A 25,555-nucleotide genomic window follows, 5' to 3' on the forward strand; every position below is an offset into this window, starting at 1 on the left:
AAGCAAGGTACATACAGTTTCTCATACTGTTTTATTATTTTTCAAAAGAATATAGTATCAAAAATGAATTTATCAAACATGGCAACATAATACTACTATAAATAATTGATTTCCAGTAGTATTCAACACCTTCTGCACTCTACATGGAAGAAATGAAATACCATGTACAATCAAATATAACCCAGTCATATGATTTTATCTAACATCAATGATATTAGAAAAGGCAGAACGGCGTCAGGCGTCGACGTTTCGGTCCTCCTTGGGTAATAAATCCATAGGACCATCCTCAGGACCCGTTGCACATAATATATCACTAACCTAACCACCAGCCGGTGGACGTGACGCCTCAAAGGCAGAAATATTTTTCAAATAAATTTATCAACTCACTCCTGTATGTAAACTGGGAGGTTCCAATGCCAACTCTTCGATTTATTCTGTAATCTCTTTCGTTCTAGAGCGTTCACGTCTCTCTTCCTCATGCCTTAACGGTCAAATATTTCTGCCTTTGAGGCGTCACGTCCACCGGCTGGTGGTTAGTGATATATTATGTGCAACGGGTCCTGAGGATGGTCCTATGGATTTATTAACCAAGGAGGACCGAAACGTCGACGCCTGACGCCGTTCTGCCTTTTCTAATATCATTGATGTTAGATAAAATCATATGACTGGTTTATATTTGATTGTACATGGTATTTCATTTCTTCCATGTAGAGTGCAGAAGGTGTTGAATACTACTGGAAATCAATTATTATAGTAGTATTATGTTGCCATGTTTGATAAATTCATTTTTGATACTATATTCTTTTGAAAAATAATAAAACAGTATGAGAAACTGTATGTACCTTGCTTTCAGTCAAATGATTGATCACTTTCTGTGACAATATGAATTATTGAAATTGGTGAAAACGATTCCTTTGAGGATAATTGTGTATGTGTTATTGATTATACCCAGTCCTCACGGGATTATTGGGTGGCTCTGTTTGTATACCTTAATAAAGGAAGGCTTTTAAATGTTTCCTGAAAATTTGATAGGATGAAAATTCTCGCAAGGAGATGGGAAGACTGGTCCTACTGGCGCATGAATACTTGGCTCCTCTCAACGGATTGATGTAGTTAGAGAGGCTCGGAAGACAAAGCTCTGGGAGTGGGACAAGATGGAAATATTGGCCTCAAAATATAGAATTTATGAGGCTGGAGACAAGGCTGGAAAGTTAATATATTGGCTCGCAAATAGGGAGACCAAAGTTAGATTTGTTCCTCACATCCAAGACCCCGAAGGGGGTGTTGTAACCAGTCCTCAGGAGACAGCATACATATTTGCCACGTATTATGCGCAGCTTTATGCCTAGCGTGAACCAACAGCTGGGACAAGACATAGGCCCATTCTCCGGGACCTCCCCCTTACCAAGCTGACACTCTAGGAGAGGAAATCCTTGGAGGCCATCAGAGATATGCCTGCTAGAAGGGCTCCTGATCCTAATGAATTCCCAGGGTATTCTTCAAACGTTATACCTCCCACCTGGTCCCACAACTGATAATGATGTTTGAAGAGACCCCTTGGATGAAGATTTAGCCATATGACTTGAGAGGAGCCACTCTGGTGGTTCTGCATACACAGGGCAGACTCCCGCTGGAGTGCGTCTCTCAGAGGCCCATTTCGTTGATAAATACGGAGACAAAGATTCTAGCGGAAGTGCTGGCCAGTAGACTGGTGGAATAATTCAGTCCCTAGTACACTGGGATCAAAATGGATTCATGTAGAACAGGGGGAGTAGACACTGCATCAAAAGGCTGCAGGTGGTGCTAGATTTGGCACAAGGATCCCCTACTCAACTGTACTGCACTGAGAAGTGCTAGTCTTGATTTATTTCGAGAAAGGGTTTGACTCAGTAGAAAGGCCTCAAGTCCTTGAGAAGATGAATTCTGGTCTGATGCTCATCCATCTGCTATATAAATTCCCATGAGAAACAAAAAGGGTTAATGGGTAATCTTCCACTCCCTTCCTGATAAAGTGGGGCACCAGGCAGGGCTGCCCCATCTCCCCTCTTCTTTTTGCCCTGGTTTTGGCACCATTAGCTAAATGGGTGAGATCTCATGATTATGTGTGGGTGGCTAAACGGCCATCAGGAACACGTGGATTATATAGCTGGTGATGCCCTATTATATGTTCAGCACCCCAAGACTTCTATCCCTCAGCGTATACAAATCCTGAAGGTTTATGGAGAAGTTTCAGGTCTCAAAGTGAACTGGGTGAATTCATGTTTCACTGGACGCGAAGATGTGGTGATAGTTCAAAATTGCCCCTTTAATTCACCAAATGAAGACACACTTCGGCTCCCTGTCCACGAAACAGTCCTGTTTAAGACCATGTATATCATCTATATGGCAGTTCATAAGCTAGTATCATCTTTAGGGCAGTTCATAAGATGGGCCCGATGTTTCTTCAAAGAAAAATTAAGGCATACGGACCGATTAGAGTGCTGAGATCTTACTCTGGAAATTTTCTTGTGCTGCCAAATTGAGAAAATTCAGAGCGGGAGGCCGGGCCTTTTTAGTTAAAGGAGCCCAATACTGGAACACTTTACCTTTATCATTATTATTATTATTATTATTATTATTATTATTTCTGGCATTTGTTAAGCGCACAGCTACCCCCAACGGGGTTGTCCAGGCGCTAAGGATTGCAGACAGTAGGGGAAAGGAATTAGTATCCAGCGAATAGAAAGGTCTTTAATTTGATCCTGAATTGAGATTCGGTGTCCATAAGACGGAGGCTGATGGGAAGAGAGTTCCAGAATTTGGAAACCACCACTGCAAAAGCTCTGCCTCCCTTCCTTGCAAGACGGAATCTGGGTGGGAGTAGGAGCCGGAGGTGGTTAGATCTGAGGTTGAGAGCTGATTTTACTGGCTTTAGTATATGTCTAAGGTATCTGGGGACATTTCCATTCAGCGCCCTAAAGACTAATACGAGGGCCTTGAATTTAATACGAGCCGTAATAGGAAACCAATGCAACTTTCTCAAGTGGGGTTAGATGGAATGGCGGTAGGGGACTTTACAGATCAGCCTGGCTGCGGCGTTCTGCACGATCTGTAGCCTGTGAAGTAGGTAGGCCGGCAATCCTACATACAGACTGTTCGCATAGTCTAGGTGCGAAGTGATTAAGGCGTGCGTCGCTGTTTTTAGAGAATCAATGGGGAGAAAGGGGGAGATTTTTTTTAACATGCAGAGTTTGCCGAAACACGAGGAGGTGACTTTCTGAATCTGGGTCTTAAAAGATAATTCGTTATCGAATTGGACTCCGAGATTGCGTGCCGTTTTTACCGGGGTGGGCGGTGGGTTGAGCTCCGCTGGCCACCAGATGGTGGGTGTCAGGGGGATGGTTTGGTTAAAAAACAGCACCTCCGTTTTTTCTGTATTCAATTTTAGTGTGTTCGAAGTCATCCAGGCTACAATATTGGATAGACAGGTTCTGAAATTTTTAAAACCCAGGGGTAAGTGATCTCTGATGGAAAAGATAAGCTGAGTATCATCAGCGTATGAGATCACTCTAACCCCGGATGTCTCAATCACCTTGGCCAAGGGTGCGACATACACATTACACAATTTTTTCTAGAATTTTGGCTGGTTTTGGGAGCAGGGATATCGGGCGATAGTTACTGAGTACAGCCGGGTCAGCATCTGGCTTTTTCAAAAGGGGGATGAGAGTGGCTTGTTTCCATATCTCCGGGAACTGACCCGATAGGAGAGAGGAGTTCCATATGGTTACTAGAGGTTGTACAATCGCAGGGGCAATGGTAGCGAAAACTTCAGCGGGCATGGGGTCTAGGGGAGAGCTTGACTTACATAGCTGAAGTTTATTTAATGCTGCGTCTAAGGTGACAGGTTGAAACGCGCTAAGCATAGCGTCCTTAGTAGTAGTAGGTTCAGGCGACACGATCTCCGAGACCGATCTCTGTGCTGTATTAAAAGAGGCATAAATGAGATTAATTTTCTCGTGAAAGAAATTCGACAATCCGTCACAGAGTTCTTGACAGGGTTCCGTTTTGTGTGAGAGGACCGCGGGATTGAATCTTTTACAATTTGAAAGAGCACTTTGCTTGAATTGTCCGCAGGTTTAATTTTGCTTGCGAAATATTCTTTCATTGTGCTTTGTTTGGTTTTATGGAATTTTTTTAGCGCCATTCTGTAGATTGTTTTGGCGTCTGCATCGTAGGTGCGACGCCAAAGGCGTTCTAGTTTTTTACATCTGCTTTTTTCTTCCCGTAGCAACTGGGAAAACCAGGGCGCAGAGGGTTTGGTTCTGGCTGAGGAGAGAGTGGTAAGGGGGGCGATTTTCTCTATGGCCGTATTGAAGTATTGATTTAAGTTCGCTACATCCTCATTTATATTTGAGGAAGGTTGCCATCTGAGCTCGGCAAATGCCGGCTCTATTGCTTCCAGCGTTACTTTAAACCACTTTCTTCCTACCTTCTCTGTCCTACCTGTGGAAGTCTTAGTGGGTGGAAATATGAGATTAAAAGGAATAATATAATGATCGGACCATGTCACGGGGAGGGGGGCAAAAGTAGAGAGGCCGGGTAGGTTCGTAAAAATCAGGTCAAGAGTATGACCACCAGTGTGTGTGGGGCCCACAACTTTTTGAGAAAGGTTAATGCCCGCCATAGTCTCCACAAGGGAGCAGGCCTTTGCACAGTTTTTGTCATCTGTGTGTAAATTAAAGTCCCAGAGGACAGTGAAATGGGGTGTTTTAAGGAGAGATCCGCCAGAATTGTAAGTAGATTTGTGGTATGGATGGGAGGGTGGTGTTGGGGGGATTGTAGATCAATGCTCCGGCCCCGATAAGGAGAGAGGCCTCAGAGATACTGAAGTACATGGCTTCAATAGGTCCCAGGTTATCTAGCATTCTGGATGAAATTTTCCAGTGGGATTTGAGGATAATAGCAATTCCTCCCCCTATTTGAGATCCGGGTCTATTTAGCCCGATAAATTGATATTCTGGGGGGACTGCTAGGGCAATATCGGGTTTGAAAGCCTCTTTTATCCATGTTTCCGTAAGGAACATTAAGTCCCAGGCGTTCGCTGTTAGAGAGAGCCAGATGTCGCTTGCGTGTTTGGGCAGGGATCGACAGTTGACTAAACAGGCTTTCAGTTCCCGCGGGGGGAGTGTGGGGGTATCTCTCTCTTATGTCCTTACATGAAGAAGGCGGCGGGGGGTGTAGAGAATAATGACAATTAGAACAGCTGAAGTGCTCCGGGGGAGAGGCCGGGTTGTATTTTGAGTGATTATCTGCTGCTGGAGGTCTTAATTCTAAGAGACTATGTCTAGGCCATCCGCGGCGTGCTATTGGCTCGATTTGAGCAAGGTGACTGGCGCTTGGCGCGGGACAGGCGCGGACGGGCGCAGACGGGCGCAGACGGGCTTGCCTTAGGCGCGCCAACGGCGCGCGCGCTAACACATGATTTATAAATCATTAAGAGCATGTCAAGATTTATTGACTTATAAGAAACCTTTGATGACCTGGCTGTTCCCAGTAGGGTGTTTGTTAAAGCTCATTTCTGTATGGGGTTTTGATCTGGGCTAGAGTCAGATCGCAACTGTAAACATTTGTATTCAATTGAATTCACTTCTAATTCTGAAGCAAACTGCCAAAATGAAGGATGGACCCGCGGAGTCTTTTTGAAAATGATAGCCCTTCCCCAATTATAGTACAACCTCCATAATTACCCACTCCTTCTCCAAGGAGACTTTTTTAACCCTCTCCAAAGCACTATTCCGAATTACATATGGGCCGGTAAGACCCAGAGGGTTGCCTGTAATATATGCACACATTTCATAGAATAGGGGGTTGGGACTCACGGACATAAGATGGTATTATCTAGCTACCCAGTTCTTGCCAATAAAGGACTACTTGTTCTCTGACAGGGCTGACTCTGCAATCTAATTGGAGGTTGTGACAATGAGTGCAAGACTCCTCCTATACTAAATAAATAGCCACCAAGTGTCCAGGAAATTGGCCATGGTCACCAGGCTTGACCTTGAATGATGGCATCGGGTGCGCTCAAGGACAAGGAGTAGAATGGTCACATAATGAAAGAAACTCACCCAACCCACGCCACTGGGATAGTAAATGGCTAACGCAAGTCTCCCAGTTGTCTGGATTTTGCAGATGGGATACCATCAGGCTATCTAGGGTAAAAGACATATGGGAAACCTCTAGCATAAAAATATATGGTCAGATACAGTCTGATTTTGACTTACCAAGCCACAATTGTTCCGCTATCTTCAAATCAAATACGCACTAAAAAGCTCTAGGAAGCGTCTGCAGAGAATTTTTGACTTCAAACCGCTCAAGATCAAATGGATCCTTAGACTATTAGCCCAAAAATAAATTTTCAGGTTATACAGAGCCTTAATTTTCAACATGGCAGACCCAACGCAGACTCTCATGGATCGGTGGGAGTAAGATCTGGGCTCCCCAGATGACAATGAACGGGCTGAGGCAAAGATGGCTGCTCGGGAATTAGTGAACCTGGCGAGGCTCCACCATATCCAATTCAAACACTTCCAGAGAGTTTATTTTACGTCAGCGCACCTCCATAGAACAGAGCGTGCCTTGAGAACGGACCAGAAGTTTCCATCATTGGGGATTAGGCCAGAGTGGGACAATAACTGGGCTGGAAGAAACTTGGGACTGCGAATTGCAAAACCAGAACTTGCCCTTATGTGGAGGGCCCCAGCTGCCTGACTGGACCGGATCAATGGAACTCTGAGCTGCAGCGAAGGAGAGGATCTATCCGGGGAAGGGTTGCACTTAAAAATATGCTAAAATATGAGACGCATGGTGAGCAATGTCCTAGCGTACTTCTCCATTCTATAAACAAACTGGCACAGTATGGCTTGATTGGGTATTAACAGATGAAAAGTGTTCTGCACGTATCAGCATTTGTTTTCTTTTTTAATTATGACGAAAGATGTATAGGGGCGGGCTGCACTGTTCTTAGTTTGCTGCACTGTTTTCCTGCAATTAATGAAATGTAAAACTCGATAAAAAGGATTGAAAGAAAAAATAGAAAAAGAAAAGAGATCAACAATGCACCCTGACCCTTGCACTCTACAAAGGGCGTGACCTCACTAGAGCCAAGGAGAAGGCAGACAGGTAGATACCACTACCCATCTGCAACAATAATCATTCAACTCATTAAAAAAAAAATAAAAGAACATTGAATTCACAGATACAAAACCAAATTTACAGCAGACCATATAATGGATTCTTGCAAAACCAATTAATCAACATGAAAATTGACAGACCTAATTACCTCGCTGATCGAAGTGTCTAGATACGCTCTAATGTAGTGGTAATGGCAACATGTTCAATGCATTTCGTACCCTCTATATAAATAAATCTAATTGTAAAGATTACAATTCGGTAAAACAAGCATTCCAAAAGTCCCACCTACCAGAATAGGGCCATAAGCTCAGAGTACATGCATTAGTTTATGTGGCTTTGCATCTTATTCTTATATTGCTTGTGTAGTTGTAACCTCTCTGCAACAGTAATGTTTTTTCTTACCCTGTTACTTACACTTAACCAGTGCTTAATTTGAGCCGCTTAATTTTTGAGCACTGACATTTATTGTTCTTATTGGACATATCCGAGAGCAAGAAAGGGGAATCTACCAAAGGGGAAAGAAGGAGAAACATGGGGAATCCTCACAAAGAGAGTAAGCAAGAACCTTCAAGATTGAGATAAAGGGTCGGGGAGTGGATTAAAGAGACCTGAGGTGGATTCCAGACTATGCAGACTTGGTATTCTGCACGCAGACATGTATTAGCACCAGCCGTGGGCTTCTGAGCGAAGCTTCAGGCACCGGCACTCTTTCTTTAGCAAATTGAGCACTGTCCTTACCCCAGCATGTGTGTGCTGCTTGCAAGAGCGCTAGTAATGCTGCTAAAAACCTCTAGTTTATTTAATTAGTCTACGTTTCAGAGTTAACCACGTGGCCATTGTATCATATCATATATTACATATTTCTGCACCACAAAGGATACTTATAATCTCTAATCTGCAGTGTTGCTTGTCTTCTAAAGATTTCAATTATGTAGTCTTTTGTACAAAATAATTCATCAGGTAGGAGAGGTGTGGTGCAGTGGCCATGGCAGCTGACTTCAGAGCACAGGGTTCACGGTTCGATCCCTGGCTCCGGCGGCAGCTCAACTCAGTACCATGTGACTCTGGGTAATAGCTCACTTAATTTCCACGACGGCCCTCAGCGCCTTGAGACCTGCAAGGGTGAGTAGTTTGCGCTTTACAAATACGGATTTAGATTTAGATCATGACCAGCACTTTATGGGATCAAGTTTATGGTTTATTAATACTATTGAGGTTGCCTGTCAAGCTTTCAGAGTGCAAAGCCGCCTTACTGTAATTCTGCTCATGTTCCTTACTATGTTAATTCTTATCTGTTTCAGCTTAGTTTCCTTACTTACGATTTCATCATTTCTGTCCTCCAAATAAATATTCCCTAAATTCTTCAGCCTCTGGAGAGGAGAGAATTGCACAAACTAGAACATATACAAACATATCTGTAACAGTAGTACAATTGCTTCCCACTTGAAATACCTCTTCAGAAAAGTGTTCTGCTCGGCAGCAGAATCCTTTCAGGCCCTCTTGTATGTGACTATTTTAAAGTTTTCAAAGTTTTGGCTGTGATGCTTATGATCTGATGGTTAGCTACAAGAAGTTTATTCAGTCTGCTCCCAGAGAAGGCAATCTAATGTACTGTAAAACCAGACTATTATTGTAAAGATACAAATGGAAAATTACTCACATTAAAAAAAAACAGTTTCCTGTTAAAATATACACTAATATAAGATCAGTCCTAGTATATCTGAGGGTATAAACTTGGTGGTTGAAATCGGTTCAGATCGAAATTTACATAGGTAGTTATTTCATATGGCCTTAATTTTGCAGTCTAGAACATCTTCATGACCCACAAGGAAGAAGGTCGTTATGCAAACTTAATGCCTTTAGTAAATGGATGAAATCACAAATGCATGTTTACCTAGCGGGTGGAACAGCAACGAGGTCGAGAAAGAACATATCAGGACTGAATTCAGATTCCAAATCTCCACTATTTTCAAGTCCAGAGAAGATGCGATTCAGAAAAAATCCTAGAAAAAAAAGAATCAAAGATTACTCGGAGAAACAGTAAAAAAAATCCGGATTTTAACAGAGTGGCACTGAAAAATATATAAAAGATCGGATTATGATTTATTATACTGAATGTCACTCAATAATGGATATATGAGTTTTTATTGAAATAGTTTTTAAAAACTCAAAAAGTTCCGACATTAAATTGAGTGTCTTCCAAGTTGAATCTAGCTTTTTTCGAGGAGACCCCACAGAAGACCCGTTTTAGAAAAGGGTCACCACAGCAAGATGCGATGCACGTAAAATCTTATTGCTTTTAGGACAATCGAATGATTTGTTTGTGTGCAATTATAGGCAAGTAAGGTGGGCAAGTAAGGTAACGTAGCAGTGTTAAGCAGTGGATGAGTCTGCTGTACCAGGCCTGAGAGGAGGAATCAGCATTCTAGAAGACAAAAGATGGCATTTATTTGGAACACTTGCAAACCACGAGTCGCTGCTCTGAACTGTCAAAAGAAATTAAAGATGCATAGTGTGTAAATATTGTACAGACAGTGCCTATCTCACTTTCTCTATGACACATTACCTTGTTCGCACTATCATAAGCTTCCTTAAACTCCGTAAGCGTGTTTGTTTAATTGTATCTTGCACTCCTTGTGCTTTTAAGAGGAAGTGCATGACTCCTATTTCAGGCGCAATCCCCCCAGGGGAGCCTGGTGAGTGGGTACTCGGGGTTGCTGGACCCTGGTTTCTATTTAATTTTTCCTACTTGTTCTGCTTTTAACACGTCACAAAGCCCCGGTACCTGGACGACGCCCACTTGTCCCATGGGGGATTTAAATGAGGCAGGGAGCGTGTCCGCGCCGCTCGTGCGCCAAAGGCAAGCCTGTCTGCGCCCATCCGCGCTCAGCACCAGCCCCCCCTGCCAGTTGGGGTCCCCAGTTCTTACCCAGCACGGTCTATTCTAGGGAAGCGCTTCCTGGACTGAACATTGGAGGTAAGTTCCAGGGATATTTATGTTTAGACTCTAGCACTGTCATTAAGACAAAGTTCTGGTTTGCACTAACTGTGATAGTACCTTCACATGGCTATATGGAAAGTACAATAGTGATGCTTGCCCAGTCTTTGGTATCTCCACAGTCACTTCCACCGAAGGGGCTTTCAAGTGTGCCCTTCTTAATGCCAGATCCCTGATAAAACATCAGTTTTAATTCTTGGATTTCATAGATAACTATCGAATTGACATTGCCTGGGTTACTGAGACTTGGGCAGACCAAACATCAGGACTGGATTAAGCGGCAGCGACCCCTCCCAACTTCACGCTTCACCTTGTAGATGGATCCCTGATACGGGGTAAGGGTTCTTGCTATGATTTTTTGGGACTATCTGTCATGGGTCATTAAACAATTGCCATACTGGAATGTGAAGCCTTCAAATCTAATGGGGCTCCTTCTAATACACATTCTTTTTAGGCGTCTTAGTTTATCGCCCCCCAGGTCCCAGGAGAATTTTTATAGAAAATGTGGATTCTCTCCTGGAGAAAGGTTTGACGGCTAAAGACAGAGATTTAACTTTAACTTGGAAAACACAGTAGCTCTAATGGAGACTCGAGGGTTTCGGTTGGTCTCAATTAGTTAAAATCCCACCCATAGAGCAGGCCATACGCTAAAAGGAGTGTTTTATAATAATCCGCAAGTGGCGATGAAAGCCCAGATTCCTTTCATTTGGTCCGACCACTTTCTGGTAATGTTTGACATAAAGCTTCAATTGAAAACCATTCCGGATAAACCCATTAGTCAGGAGACTAAATCTCGTGCAAGGAATAAAATATAGCGATACCAAAGGGGGATGATGGACTGAGCGTTAGAGGCAATGAGACACAATTTACAAATTCTCTGTCCATCAGTCTTGACAGGACATCTAGATGTGGGAGGCTGGTCATTTGTATGTCTCCCTTGTTCATACTCATTTTCCACGAACTAAGATGTTGTAGCCACAGCCATACTCCTAGATAAAAATTCACCTACCTCTAAAGCCAACTTAATTCTCATAAAAAGAACATCAATGAGAACAGCACATATCGAATACAAAAATCACAAATGGTATCTTCATCTAAAAAAGTATTAATTTAAATCCTGCTACAGTGTTGCAACCATGAAAGAAATTGAAAGAAAAATATTTAAATTACAAATTTTACAGATGTTGTTATACAAGACAATAAACACAATAACACAATTACAATAACACATAAACCTACCTTCATTTTCCCATAAAGACATGATGTGCTCCCTGGCTGTGCTTGGTGTTAAATAACCTCGCTTGCCCAACTGAGATTCATCAATCGCTAAGGAAGAAATATATAAAAAGTGTGGTCACAGTTTCCATCTAAGGAGTTTAAACTTGTCAGATTTAACAACATTAATGAAAACTTTTATCATCATTCTAATAACAGTCCATATGAAGACCAAATATCAATTAGGAATACTTTGTGAGTACCACAGGTATTTGTGGTGTATTTTCTACATAACCACAAGACCTCTTGGTCTTTTTTTTGGATTTTGTTTACTTCACCTACATGTTTACCTTTTTAATGGGTGAGGCTACTGTTTTGTAGCCTTGGTCTGAAAAAAAGGTTATCACAACACAAAATATAACACAAAAAGGTTACCAAGAAATATACTGCAATAACAAAATACTGGTGGATAAACAATTATAAAAAATAAACAAACAAGTACCTTCAATAGTTCAACAAATTTAGCAATTGTATCCAGGATAAAAACCCAGACATGGAAGAATTTCTGAAGTTATTTAAAGCAAACTACGTGATGGAGCAAGATTACTTTTGTTTCTTAACAATTAGGAGAGCATGGTAGACAGCTGAATAGAAACACGTGATGGTTTGGTCTCTTCGCGTAATGAAGTAGTTTAAACCAAAAAAAGTTTCAGAAGCAGTCTATACTTCTCCAAGATTGACTTACTAAGCAGGTGGATACCCTGTACCCACTAGGGCTTACCTGCGACCAGTCTTCCAACTGGTTAAGACTCTTTCAGCACCTTAAGGCTCCAAAAGATCTCACCCTTCTTCCTCTCTTCCCCCTCTCCCCCTTTCCCATTCCCACTCCCCTTCCCCCGCAAGCATGCCTGTGCCTGTCCACACCAAGCACCAGGAATGGCGGTCCTTCCTCGACCAATCACCAACCCACTACATTCTTCCACACCTTCAATGCCGGCCACCGCTCATCAGGCTGCTGCCACGCCTCACCACAGAACACGGACGGAGCCTTCACCTGCAGCACAACTACACTCATCACTCCAACAACCAGCAAAAACACACCAACAGCTCCCCAGCACCCAACTCGCTGAAGCACACACAAACCAGGCTCCACACATCCCACCCCTCACTCTGATGCATACTCATCAACACCCACTCACTCAGTAAATATACCACAGAAATGTGGGACCTGCTAAGCAACTCTGCCCAGACCTCCTTTTTCTCATGGAAACTTGGATGACCCCAGCGTTGGCTCAGACATTTCCACAACCATCTCCGTCAGACTAAGATCATCAGGAAAGACCCCCAACACAGGCCTCAAGGAGGAATCGTCATCATTTTGAAGGATACCATTTGCCACACCACTATCATGGAAACCAAATCCAGCTATATTGAGCACCTCATATTAAAGTTGCACATCCCAGCAAACTTCACCTTGAGCTGGCCCTGGTCTACAAACCCCAGGGGCCCGTGCAAACTTCATGAACATCGCAGACTTTGTTGCCCCTTTAATTATGGTCTCCTGTGTCTACGTCCTCCTAGGAGACCTCAACCTTCACCTATCACCTTTCACTTTCACAAGCCCATCCACACCACTCGTCATATTCTGGCCCCAGTCTTCACTTCATTCAACACCACAGTCAACAAACCTACGCCCCCCAACCCCACCTGGAGTGACTAGGATGGAGCTTCAACCCTCTCCCAAAAGCTACCAGGGAACACTGTCAACCTACCAAACAACATCAAAAACTTATATAACTGGAAATCCACCTGAGCGGACACCATAGCCCCTCACAAACACACCCTGCAATTAACACGCACCCAGGCCAGCTGGTACATGGAAGAACTCAGAATGACCAAGCGGCACTGCAAACAACTAGCAAGGAGGTGAAGAACAAACCTGGAAACTGTGGATAAGAACACCTTCAAATCCGCCTTGAGTCACTCCCAGTAGCAAATCTGGGATACCAGATTTCCTAGAAGACAGCGTTGTTAACAGTTCAAACTGCAAAAAGGAGATCTCCCCACTCATCAAGGACTTCACCAACCCCGCAGCCACCGCTCGCAACACCAAACCATCTCAACAATGAGCACTGACCTCACAGACTTCATCAGCAGCAAAATCACAGCCATATATGACAACTTCAACCATCAACCAGACCACAAAAACCTCAGTCAGCCAGCAGATCTAAACTGGAAAACATGTCTTGGTCTCCTGCGACACCACCACCACAGACAAAACCATCACGATCATGAAGACTATCCGCTCCATGGTCCAGTCAGACTCCTGCCCCCATCACACTTTCCACAAAGGATCCACCATGGCAATCAGCACAGCACTCATCCACATCCTAAACACACTGATTGACACAGTAACATTCCCAGAAGCCTTGGAGCAAGCTATGACAACCCTCTCCCGAAGACCACAGCAGCAGATCTCGCATAACTGGCAAACTACCAATCAATCTCCCTCCTACCACTCAGCCAAGGTCCTAGAAAAGGACATCAACAGACACCACGCAGACCACCTTATCAAACACCAGCTCCTCAACCCCACACAGTCATGCTTTAGACTCAAACACTAGTAAACAACACAACCTAGAAAGGATATTCAGGGACAAATTGCGAGAGTCTTGGACTCCGGCAAAGAAAGTGGTTTCCTGGGTAATAAGGAGTATGATTACCTCTTAAAGAAGTACCCCAGGACTCCTGTCCTCTATCTTCTTCCGAAGATACACAAGAGCTTGACAGAGCCCCCCGGACGTCCCATTGTGTCGGGCTGTGACTCTTGTTTAGAGCCAATAGCGCAATACGTGGATTTCTTTTTAAAGCCATTTGTGTGCCAGGTTAAATCTTATTTGCGCGATACAACCGATTTTTTTAACAAAGTCGAAGGTACCATCTTTGATCCGCAATCGCAAATCATGGTTACAATGGACGTCACGTCCTTGTATACCCAAATCCCCCAGGAAGAAGCCTTAGAAGTCATGCAGATATATCTGGACATGAGAGAAAGGAGAAGTGTGGCTCAGTGGTTAGAGGCGGCAGACCCGGAAGCTGAGATCAGCCGTGGACCAGGGTTAGATTCCCCGCCTCGGCGGGTCTCGGGCTCAAAAAATTCCATGGACTCGACAATTCTCGCTCCGGTGCCTACTCGACTCACGGGGTCACACTCTGCGACTCTGGGCAATAGCTTGCTTAATCTCCACTAGGCCCCTCGCGGCGGGATGCCTGGCTTTCACCTTGTGAATACCCTGCCGGGGTATCTCACAGGGGAATACCAGGACGGGTTCCCTAAGCAAGCGCCTTGAGACCCCTGGGTGATTCGTGCGCTATATAAATCGAAATACATACATACATCGAGTTCCGACTGCCTTTATTTTAGAATTGGCAGCAATAGCACTGAAGAGAAATTACTTCACTTTCAACGGCCAGTTCTACATGCGAGTGAAGGGCACCGCCATGGGATGTCCTTATGCCCCAGAAATGGTGGTGCCCTTCATGGCGCAGTATGAGGAAAGGTTCGTGGACATGAATAACCCTTTTAAACATCAAATACTACAGTGGTACAGGTACATAGACGATGTCTGGCTCCTGTGGCAGGGGAGTCAGACCGAGTTATTGGCCTTTCATGGATGGCTCAATACTAGGCACAGAGATATAAAATTCTCGATAGAAAATAGCCCCAGTCATATGACTTTTTTGGATATTGAAATGAGGTGTGTGGACGGGAGGTTGGGTTCGTCTTTGTTCAGGAAGGCCACTGACAGAAACACGATTTTACACCACAGAAGCGCACATCCCCGCAGTCTAAAAGCTAATTTACCCTATGAGCAATTATTAAGAATAAGACGGAATTGCTCAGAAATACAAGACTATGACCTGCATGCCCAAGCAGTTTGCTGTGATATGCAAGAGCGTGGTTATCCACGTAAGCTCCTCAAACACTCTCTTAAGCGTGCAAAATATACGCCTAGAGAATGTCTACTGCAAACCAAACAGCGAGCACCTCTAGAGAAACTTGTGTGCGTCACTACCTTCTGTCCGGACACCCACAAATTGAGACAGGCTGTATTAAAGAATTGGCATTTGTTGGAGGGGCTGAGCTGCCCGTTCCCCAAACCAATTTTTGCATACAGAAAAAACCGCAGCATTGGCCAGGAACTCATCCGAGCTGACGTGGTTATTCCCAAGACCAAAAGCGACTTATTGGCGCAATGGAATCTCAAGCCTATCGAGGGTCACCACAAGTGTGGTAACTGCATCGCCTGCTCTAGCACAATAGAAGGCGACGAGTTTGTACACCATGGGACCAAGTGGAAGCACAAAGAATTTTCTAATTGTAGAACAAAGAACGTTGTGTACTTGATTCTATGTCCGTGCCAACTAATTTATATTGGAAAAACCAGCCAGCAAGTCAACCACAGAATAAGTCAGCACCGATCGCGGATTAAGAAAAAGGTCATGTCTGCTCCAATGGTGGAGCATTTCTGCGAGAAGTCTCACAATGAGCAAGAATTCAAATGGTCTGTCATATACACTGTAAACTCCAGGTCAAAATGCCATGACGTCGAACGCGTTCTGTTACAAAAAGAAGCGTATCTAATTTTAAAATTCAATAGTGCACAGACTGGTTTAAATAACCTGTCTGAGATAGCGCATATTTGACCACATCTGTCCTGATTTGCATCGGTTAGACATCCCTGGCTTGCCCGCTGGTCTTGGTCCTCTATTGCATGAGAACAGGTCACTGACCCAGAGAAGCCACCCAAAATTCTAGTACAATCTAGCGTACTCATTTTTTGTTTTAAAATACATGATACAATAAACAATTGGAAGGACGTACCCATTACCTTTAGACTAAGATAAGGTGCTGTAGACAGTACGTCTAGCCTTTATTTTCAAGCAAATGTGACTCATGGGACTACATGCCCCACAATGCATCAGTATAGCTTTTGCATATAACAAACAGGAAATAGCGGCGGCCATCTTTACTGAGAGAAATTCGAATCCCACAGCACAGAGCAGCAGCTCCAGCCACAGGTATTTGTCCCACTTGCACTAATACGCGCTTGCTGAGCGCTGAATCAGTTAAAATATTTTACTAAGGGTGCGCTTTGTTTTTCTTTGTAGAATGCTGAAATCAACAATTCCATTTATGCGCAAATGAGAGATTAAATCAAGGTAGGCAATCCCTTCTCAAATTCTCCAAGCGAGTGTTTAACATAACGTGCACACCGCTAAGCGTCTGAATATTAATCTTTCCCATATCTCAGAACCCAAACTGATGGTCACGCCGCTTTTAATGGACCCTGCCAGCACTCGGCACTACTGAAAGTAAAAGGTATGCTTCCACTCCCCAACTGGTTTTAGCTAGTGAATATATTGTACCAATCTCGTAATGATAAAAATTAAAAACATCCCTTAAATTCTTTTAGGCTTCTCTGCTTGGCCACGTTATTTTATTTAAACGGACCCCCAAAAGACCCGATCTGAAATTCAACACTGAGCAGCCTTGGTATGTAGCGCACACCGACATTTCAGCTACTGCATGATAAAAAGGAGCCCACACACTAGATTAAGCAAAACATTGCTTTTGTATCCCACAGATACAAGATACATACAGCCCTGATGACAGACCAGTGACTCCAGTCTGGTCTAGAAACGTGTCAGCAGTATTGGTTGGGAGATATAAAGTATTACTGTTGAACTAAAGCTAGGACCGGCTGGTCCAGCACTAAAATATACAAGATATTTAATCATTTATCTTCCCAACCCCTAGTTTCTCTCATTCAGTGTTTGTTAGCTTTTTGTTGTTCGTAATTGATATGTTTGTATTATTATTTTTTCAATAATGTCTGATGTGAGAATATTTTCTATTGTGTGTTCTAAGGATTTCTAAATGTGTAAATAGTCTTTGCCTTTAATGTTTGCTAACATTAGTCCAGCCTTGTAAATATTTGCAATCAATGTCTTTTTTCTGTCAGCAATTTTTTCAAATTATAGAAAATACAAAATGGTTGACACAAAATAATGGTGTCCAGGGAAGCGATAATAAAGTGTTTCTTACCCTACATCAAAAAATTGTATTGAGTAACTGTGGTTTGGGCATTTTGTGTTGTTTACTAATGTTATTAGGTCTAGCCCTCACCACATAAAGGACCTAACCCCTTTTGTTCCCAATTAGACTCAAACACAACACAGAGACAGCCTCATCACAGCAACAGATAAGATCAAAAGGATCCTACACAGAGGAGAAACTGTGGCCCTCATCCTACTGCACCTCTAATAAGCCTTTGACGCTGTCTTACACCCCATCCTGATCAGATGGCAGCACAAGACTGGCATTCAAGGACCCGCCCTCCGTTGGGTCCTAACCAGAAGAACCCAACCAGTCAACCTATTGAATGCGGAAACCCTATCAAGCCATGAGAAGTAGGGTAACCGTATTAGGTTTCAACAACTGTCCCATGGCAGTCATTTTTATAAGGAAACCTTGTATGTACCTCTGAGGTATCCAAAACAACTATAAATATCAATCTTCACACTTTAATTACTTGGTATTAAGTAGAGGACAAACGTTGCTTCTTTCCAAGATTTTTTGATTAAATTAATTAAAAAAACAAGGTGTAATTCCTACAAAGGTATTCATAGTGCAGACGACGCAGTGCTCAAATTGTGAACACATTTACAACAGATATGGCCAAACACACTATACATTACCAAAGTACTGAAGTACTGGCCAAATACATTTCCGAAGTATTTAGAATATAATTTCTTGATATTTGATGACAGATGATTGACAAACGTAGAAAAAGAAAACAAATGAATCTAAGTCCTTAATAGAAAGTCTATTGTTGCAATTGGCAAAAGTAATGATTGATACAGCATCAGGATATCTGGGTATGCCAAGAGCACTTACAGTGTTTGAACAATTGCCAAGATCGCAACTTGAAGAAAAGCGATGGGAGCAGAAAAGATGCAGCACTAAGCTTTATTTTTATTTAGCTTTCAGCTCCCATATGTAACAATAATCGTCGCGGTCATCTGTTTGCCACAAAATATGGAAAACGAAAGGCTGCAGAATCTCTTGAGGCGTCATTCAGCTTTGGTATGCCAGAGGACTCTCCCTTTTCTCTCCTATATCTTGTATATTGGTGGATTTCTCCCAGTGTCATCGACTGATCCAAATACAGGAAGATGATACACAATTGGAGGTCCAGGTGGAGAAAAGTAACAGTTGCAACTAGTCTCAGACTTGGTCACAGGAAGCAGAGGTGGAAATAAGGCTTACTGCTGATGGTGTCTCAGTGGGTACAGAGGTGCCTTTCACCAAACCTGCCCACGAAGAGTCGGTTCAAAAGTGGAGCGGTGGGCAATGTTTGAGAGTGCATCCTCAGCGAAAGGCTTTCTCCACGTGGAAAAGACTATTTGATGATGTCCGACAGAAGACTACATTTCCCACCAAGCCCTTAACTCTTATGATGTTTGAAGATGGCACCGGTCATCTTGGAAACTCTGGTATAACTTTCCTGGTCACCCTTACTTGGCATCTTTGTAGGCGAGTTGTGATTTCAGTTGGAAACAGAAATATGTCCTTGAGAGCCTGCTGAACAAAAATTCTGTTTCAGAGGAGTATTCTAAATATCAGGTTCAGTCGGAACTAGTACTTTGAATTATAGTAGCACATAGACATTAATATTTAAAGACATTCGGAATTACATTTTTTTCTGGAACTTTGAATTTTTTTTTGAAGGAATAATAAGAAAGGAACTTCTGAGCACTTCAGTTGTCCCAATTCGCGCTACATTTAATTTAGGTCAGCTACATATCAAGAACACAGAGAGTTGGTTACACAGAGACGTTGTTTAGGTATATCCTTTCAATATTTAAGATAGATGCACAACAATCCTGTGGGTTTAATAAGTGCTCCTGTTTCCGTTTGGATACTCATTCCAATATGCAGACGTTGATGCACAGCAGAGTGACAAAGCAGTAATCTCTAGTTCCTGATTTTCTCTTTTATCCTATTCACCTTACCTCCTATATGTCCAACATGTAATACTGTGTGGTCCATTTTCATGTGGTGCCGGGGTGTAGAGCTTCCGTCAAAACCCAAGTACAAGATCGGTGCTTTCTGACATTTGGTCACAAATACCTAGTGTAGGAAAGGGCCCCTTTTTGACATGACACCCCCACTTTTTGCCTGGCACCTGATGTAATTTTGACAGAAGTGAACTCTGCGTCCCTGCTATCCAGGTTTACGGTGCCAGGTCTCTTTCCCTAAATGTACAATTGTTCCTCCACTTGGCAATGCCTTTAGCAACGCCTGTAAGTTACTAGTAAGTGGGTATCCTGGGTACCTAGGGCAGGGAGGCTAAAGAGGGTACTTAAGGGCTGCAGCATGTATTGCGCTACCCTAAGGGAGCACCAACATGCAAAGTACAATTGCAGGATGCGTGTCTAGGTGAAGATAAAAGTGAAAACAACACACGGCACACATGCCTGTGTGCCATGCCTGCAGTCACTGCATGCAGAGTAGGAAAGCCACCCCTACAGCAGGCCTTACAGCCCTCTTGATGATGGCAGAATTAGGAACTATGGGACGGGGTTACGCCCACTTTCCACAGGAAGTGGTCATATAGGGGGGTATAGTGACCCCAAGTGTAAGTAGCCGATTGGCTACCATCCTTCTCACTCCTTAATGCCCCAAAATCTAGTATTCAGGGGAGCCCCTGGCACCAGGACAGCAGGTTCTGTTGACCTAAGAAGAAGAAGGACACGAAGAGCAGGAACTGAGGAACAGCAACTGCCTGGCGCCTACCCTGCTGGCCTGCCTGCTGTCCCCGACAATTATACCAAAGACGACTGACAGCAATTTAAGGAGCAACCAGTTTCTCCTGTGGAGTATCGTAGCTACTTCACTGCACTCTGTAGGCACCCAAGGCGAACCGTGAGGACTCCAAACAGCAAAAACCTGATTACCGGAAAGCACCATTGCACCTGTGCCCCCAGCACGAATCGAAGTGGACCAACAATGTCAAGCTGGTGCAGAGACACACAAGAGTCAAACCCCACCTTGGATTTGGCCAGACTGGTCACTCAGTTACAGCCTCTTTTCGCAGGCCCCCTTAAACCGTGAGAAGTCTTGACGGTGCGAGACTGCCAGACACCCCTCCCCCCGCCCCCCTCCACAGTCCGGGTTGCTGTGGACCAACGGTGGCCCTGTGTGCCCAAAACCCTCAAGATCTGAGCCCCCCCCAATTGGTTTAGCCCGACTGGCTAACGTGCAATCTCTTTTCCAGGACTGCTTCACATTGAAACCAACAGGGCGCCTGATGCCGAAAAGCACCTCTTCACCCAGACACCCCAGTGCCTACTGAGGTAACCTGTTGGTGCTGCCTTGTACTCTGCCCCATTCTTACCTTAACTGCAGAGTATTGGTCCTGTAAGTCGCTGCTAAGTACCCGTATGTAGAATATGTCTTTCCCCATAGGATAAAAGGCACTGCATTAGAGACAACACAAGGGTATTTTCCAGTTTTCCTCAAAACTGGCATTATAAAAAGTACTTGCCCAATAACAAAGATCTTGGTGTCAAAAACAATACAAGATCCTTTTTTTCTAAATTGGTGTGGAGCTCCTCATTGGGTGTGTGTCTGTATCATTTATTGACAGTGTGTATGCAACACATGTCTAACACTCCCTTCTTGATAAGCCTAAGGCAGCTCGACCACACTACCGAAATAAGAGCACCTTGGGATTGAAAAAGCAAGCCAATGTCCACTCATAAGGGATACCTGGACTCTAAACAAAATATACCTCTTTTTTGCATATTATATAAAGAGTCAGCTTCCTACACCTAGTTGATCTACAATGTTGGATGCAAATTAACTGGTTAACTGGTTAAATTTGCCCAAATTAAAGTCCGGAGCTGTATGCTAACACTGTCTTGCCTTACAGTCTAAAAGTCGAGGACTCCCTGAGCTGACAAGTGGAAAATACAGCTTCACCCACCTCCTTAGAAGGATTTACATATAAGTGAATGTTACATCCGGAGTACCCTGACTAGAGTACGATTAGTCCTGTACCTTTGCTGTAATGCTGAGAAGTATTGTGGGGTGCAGAGCGATACTTTACCTTAAGCATATGCCCTGCTACACTAGCTCCTATGAAATAGTTGAGGTATAATTGCTTCTATAGTACATTCAATAGATTCTTTTAACTCCTTGCGTGCTCATAACGAGCCGAGCTCGTCATGAGGCTCGGTGGCCGTGTGCTGATGACGAGCTGAGCTCGTCATGTCACACGCGGGGCTAATTCCCCCGCTGTGCTGAGCGTTCCGAAAAACAGGCGTGGCACAGCGCCACAGTGCAGTGTGACGAGCCGAGCTCGTCACAAGCACCGTGGTGCTGCGCGCGCCCTCCCTCCCCCCCGGCGCCGCAGGGGAATTAGCCCCATGGCGAAGGTGTTAAATGTTTCACTTTAGCACTAAGGATTGCTTACATGATTCAGACAAGCTGAGACTGTAGTTGCAAATCTGTTAAGTCTCTTAACTTATCTTCCAGTTGCTTATATTATTTGGATGTGAAAACAATACTCCATAATGGAATCATGGTATATATTTCACCCTTTCTTTTTGCAAATCAAACACTGGAATGCCGATTCACAAAGGGCCTCCGCACTCGTGGCAGAGCCCAGCCAGTCGTGTTGGGGTCCGCACTCGGGCGGGACCTCCACTATGCGTAGCTGCAGTACGAAGGTCTCGCCAGGAGTGCGGGCCTCCACCACGAGTACGGAGGCCGTTTGTGAATCGGGCCCACAGTGTCCATTAAATGACAAAAATCCCACTCTCAACTTGGTAAGAACGTTTATCCTCCCTCAAAGAGATAATTTACCAGATTTGGCGACTAACCAGTTGTCATGCAATATCCAACAACAATGTGATTCCTGTACAATTAACTCTGCAACCATCATTAACTGGACCCTTTCAAAGTTAGTCAGATATGTAACAAGATGGAGACGCCAGCTAGGTCTCTCTCCATGCAGGATTTATTATTGGAATGCATGGGTGCTAAATCAGATGGGATCTTATTACAAACAATTGCAAAATGGGCACACAGTTTTACCGCAACAGAACGGAACCATGGGTAACGCTATTATCACCCTAAGTCATATTCAAAGTTTCATTTTGAATCTCACTGTTCGGTCAGGTGCTTTGGGGGTTGTTTGGGATTTCCCCCAGTGCTGCATCACATTGTCCTGATTTCTTACAGGATGCTTTGTGACCCTCTGATTTTCCAAACCTAATAAAGTATCATTGCCTCACCCTCGAAGCCGGCGTTGAAGTCAAGAATTAGTTGGAGCAAGGTGCTCAGGATCAACAACTCAAATTAGCAATGCGGTTAAACAAACACTAAACTAAGTCTCAAATCCATGAAGTTCATAAGAAGGAAAGATGTATTATTTATTTAGAACAAAACTTCAAAATAAACATTAAAGAGAAAGTAAGAAAATTACATTCTTTTACCATGCCAATGAAAGTGAAATGAAGCAAATATGATTGCGTAGAAGTAAAGCAAAAGTATGAAAAACGGATCATACTCATATTCATGAAGAATTTAGCGATGTGCCTAAGTTCCCATGAGCAAAGTTTATTTAGGAATAATCTGTTTTCGGGACAACACCTTCTAATTGAGGGGGCACAGAGAAACTACTTTAACAAGCAATTAAACGAGATTCCTGTGGTATCTCCCACCTGCATATTCCCCCCGGCGGCTCCGCGTGTAATGGAGCTGCTCGCGGTGACATCACTTAGAATGTCACCGCGACCAGCGTTCCAAGGCGAGCGATGCGAAGCTGACTGTGTGGAGGCTGTGGCTGAGGTCGTCAAGTTAACTACTGTTCTTAATAAACGCTGTAAGGTTTTATCTACAAAGCGTCCCTCTCATTCTTTGGCCATTCCCGTCGGAATGTAATACTAAAGTAAGGTACCCCTACTAGCTATCGTAGCGCGGTGGTTGAACCCACTATGTTGAACAACTAGCTAACGCGCAGGAAAAACGGAAGATGGAGAATGAATAAGAGAGGACTATACACTCTCATGTCTGAATGATATTGCGATCCCGTGCTGAGCAAAGTGCAGAGGGGAGATCGTGGAAGGAGCAGCTGTGTTTCCGTCTTCTTAGTGGTGTCTGTCTCCGCCTATGGTTAAAAGTAACTTTCGTCAGCTGAATGTGAGGTGCGTTGTGCTCATCCACCTAGCCTTTGTACTTCCACTGAAGAAAAGAATTGTGGGTGCAGCAACTATAATGGCGGGCAGCTGCTGAAAGTGCCTAGAAGCGTGTCTGAGGGGCATGAAGACGAGCGGCAGCGAGTCAGAGGGGATCTATTTATCCGTCCCTCCCCGACGAAGTAGGAATGCCCAGCTGTCTTTAGTTACGCCGTGGGGACCACCCAAATTTACAATCGGTCTGCAGTGAAGTCGTGACTGTGATCAGGAGAACGAGCGATGCGGCTGCTGCCGCGGGTGTCTGACTCATTCCGTGAGGCGCCGGCTATTTCATTTTCGACAACCAGCCTGTGACTGAATTTCGAGCACATAGAATCTGGCGCACTGGGACAACACCCTCGAGGGAGACAGGGGTGGGTTCATGACAGTCAGTCACGGAAGCGGGGTGAGCGCATTGTGTTCTTTCACGTTTTTTTTCTTTTATTCAGCGCATGTCATAAAGGAATACGCTTAGGATGGCCTGAAGGTCTGGAGAGTGGGCTTTGTGCTTGAATCAGAGACAGTAGCAGTGAAGCGTTTGCCCAACTACTTTCAGCTTTTCAGCGAATGGCGTCTTCATCTTCTCCTCATTCTGCATTTACATGTATGAGGCTGGAAGAGTAACAGTGCTTCTCCTTCAGGTGCCCCCCTCGAATTCAAAGGGAAACGGTTGTTTCCACCCCGTTTTGAATCGTGCACTGGGGAGTGTTTCCTTGATCCTCAGTCTTCGTGCATTGTGGAACAAGCCTGTAGCATTCTGCTCTAAGGGGTGCTGGCTGAGACTACAAGACTAGGAAGCATAACTGTGGGGTTGTTCTCTCTGCAGTTTGGGAGTGTGCTGTGCAATTCTATTAGTGTGGAATGTTGTCCTCTGATATACAGAGCTGATATCAGCGTTAACAGGCGTAGCCACCACTGTTCCCATGAAGGGGTCACATTCTCCCCAAATGCAAAAGTGGAATTGAATGCCAATGTTTTATATGCGTTTTTGCCTCATTTGTGTCTGAAAATAGTACTCTGCACTAAATTAACACTGTGGTTAGTAGAACTAAAACACTGTTCTCTGGGTTTTTCTGAGTGCAACATCGCTCAGTGACTTTTCACCATGCAGAGTGTGACCCCTCCACCTTTTTTCCTGACTAACCCAGGTGACCCCACTATTCAATGGAAAAAATGGAAAAAAGTGTTTTTGAATTACGCCACTGTGTGTGGGCCTAACCTTGGTTTGAAAAGGAAGGTAGCATTGTTAGCATATTACCTAGGTGCAGAAGGAGAGGAGGTTTTAGACCACCTCCCAGCGTTAGGGACGGAGGAAGCAAGGGGTCTTAATGAGCTAGAAGTAAGTCTAAAGAAATTGGATTTACACTACCTCCCTAAAACAAGCACAATTATGGAGAGGTACCACTTTGGTAAGAGAGCACAGAAGGAGGGGGAATCTATTGAAGATTTTGTCTCTGAATTGAGAAAACTAGCAGCTACATGCAAGTTTGGTGGGGCAAGTGAGGAAAGGATCAGGGATCAGTTTGTATTGGCTTGCAGGATGGAGCGTGTGCGTGAAGAGTTGTGGCTTAAGGATGACCCACCGTTGAGGGAGGTTCTCATTATAGCTAAACAGGTTGAGCACATGTTACAGTGCGTCAGGGAGATAAAGCAAGACACCGGGGAGAAAAGAAGTGAAGACAAACCTAATGTCAGTGAAGTGGTGACCGAGTGTGAGGCCGTGTCTGTGATCAAAGGCCAGAAGGTAGCGGGTAGTGAACAGAAGGTGAGCAAATTGGGAGGACCATTCAAGGGCACCTGCTATAGGTGTGGCAAGCAGGGGCACTTTGCTAATGACAAAGAGTGCCCCGCCCTCAGGTTTAC

At 44.0% G+C, this 25,555-nt stretch overlaps 1 protein-coding gene across 1 annotated transcript in view; it reads right to left on the bottom strand.

Annotated features, from left to right (window-relative positions):
• POLR1A (RNA polymerase I subunit A) overlaps positions 1-25,555 on the bottom strand; it is a 514,608-nt gene that overhangs the window by 413,997 nt on the left and 75,056 nt on the right. Inside the window, exons 7-8 of the mRNA XM_078678659.1 lie at positions 11,408-11,494; positions 9,065-9,173 (exon numbers count right to left, since the gene is read on the bottom strand). Of these exons, the coding sequence (XP_078534785.1) occupies positions 9,065-9,173; positions 11,408-11,494 (196 nt within the window). The remainder of the gene's footprint in view (positions 1-9,064; positions 9,174-11,407; positions 11,495-25,555) is intronic.

Source organism: Lissotriton helveticus, chromosome 2_2, assembly GCF_964261635.1.
Source record: "Lissotriton helveticus chromosome 2_2, aLisHel1.1, whole genome shotgun sequence".
Classification (NCBI taxonomy): Eukaryota; Metazoa; Chordata; class Amphibia; order Caudata; family Salamandridae; genus Lissotriton; species Lissotriton helveticus.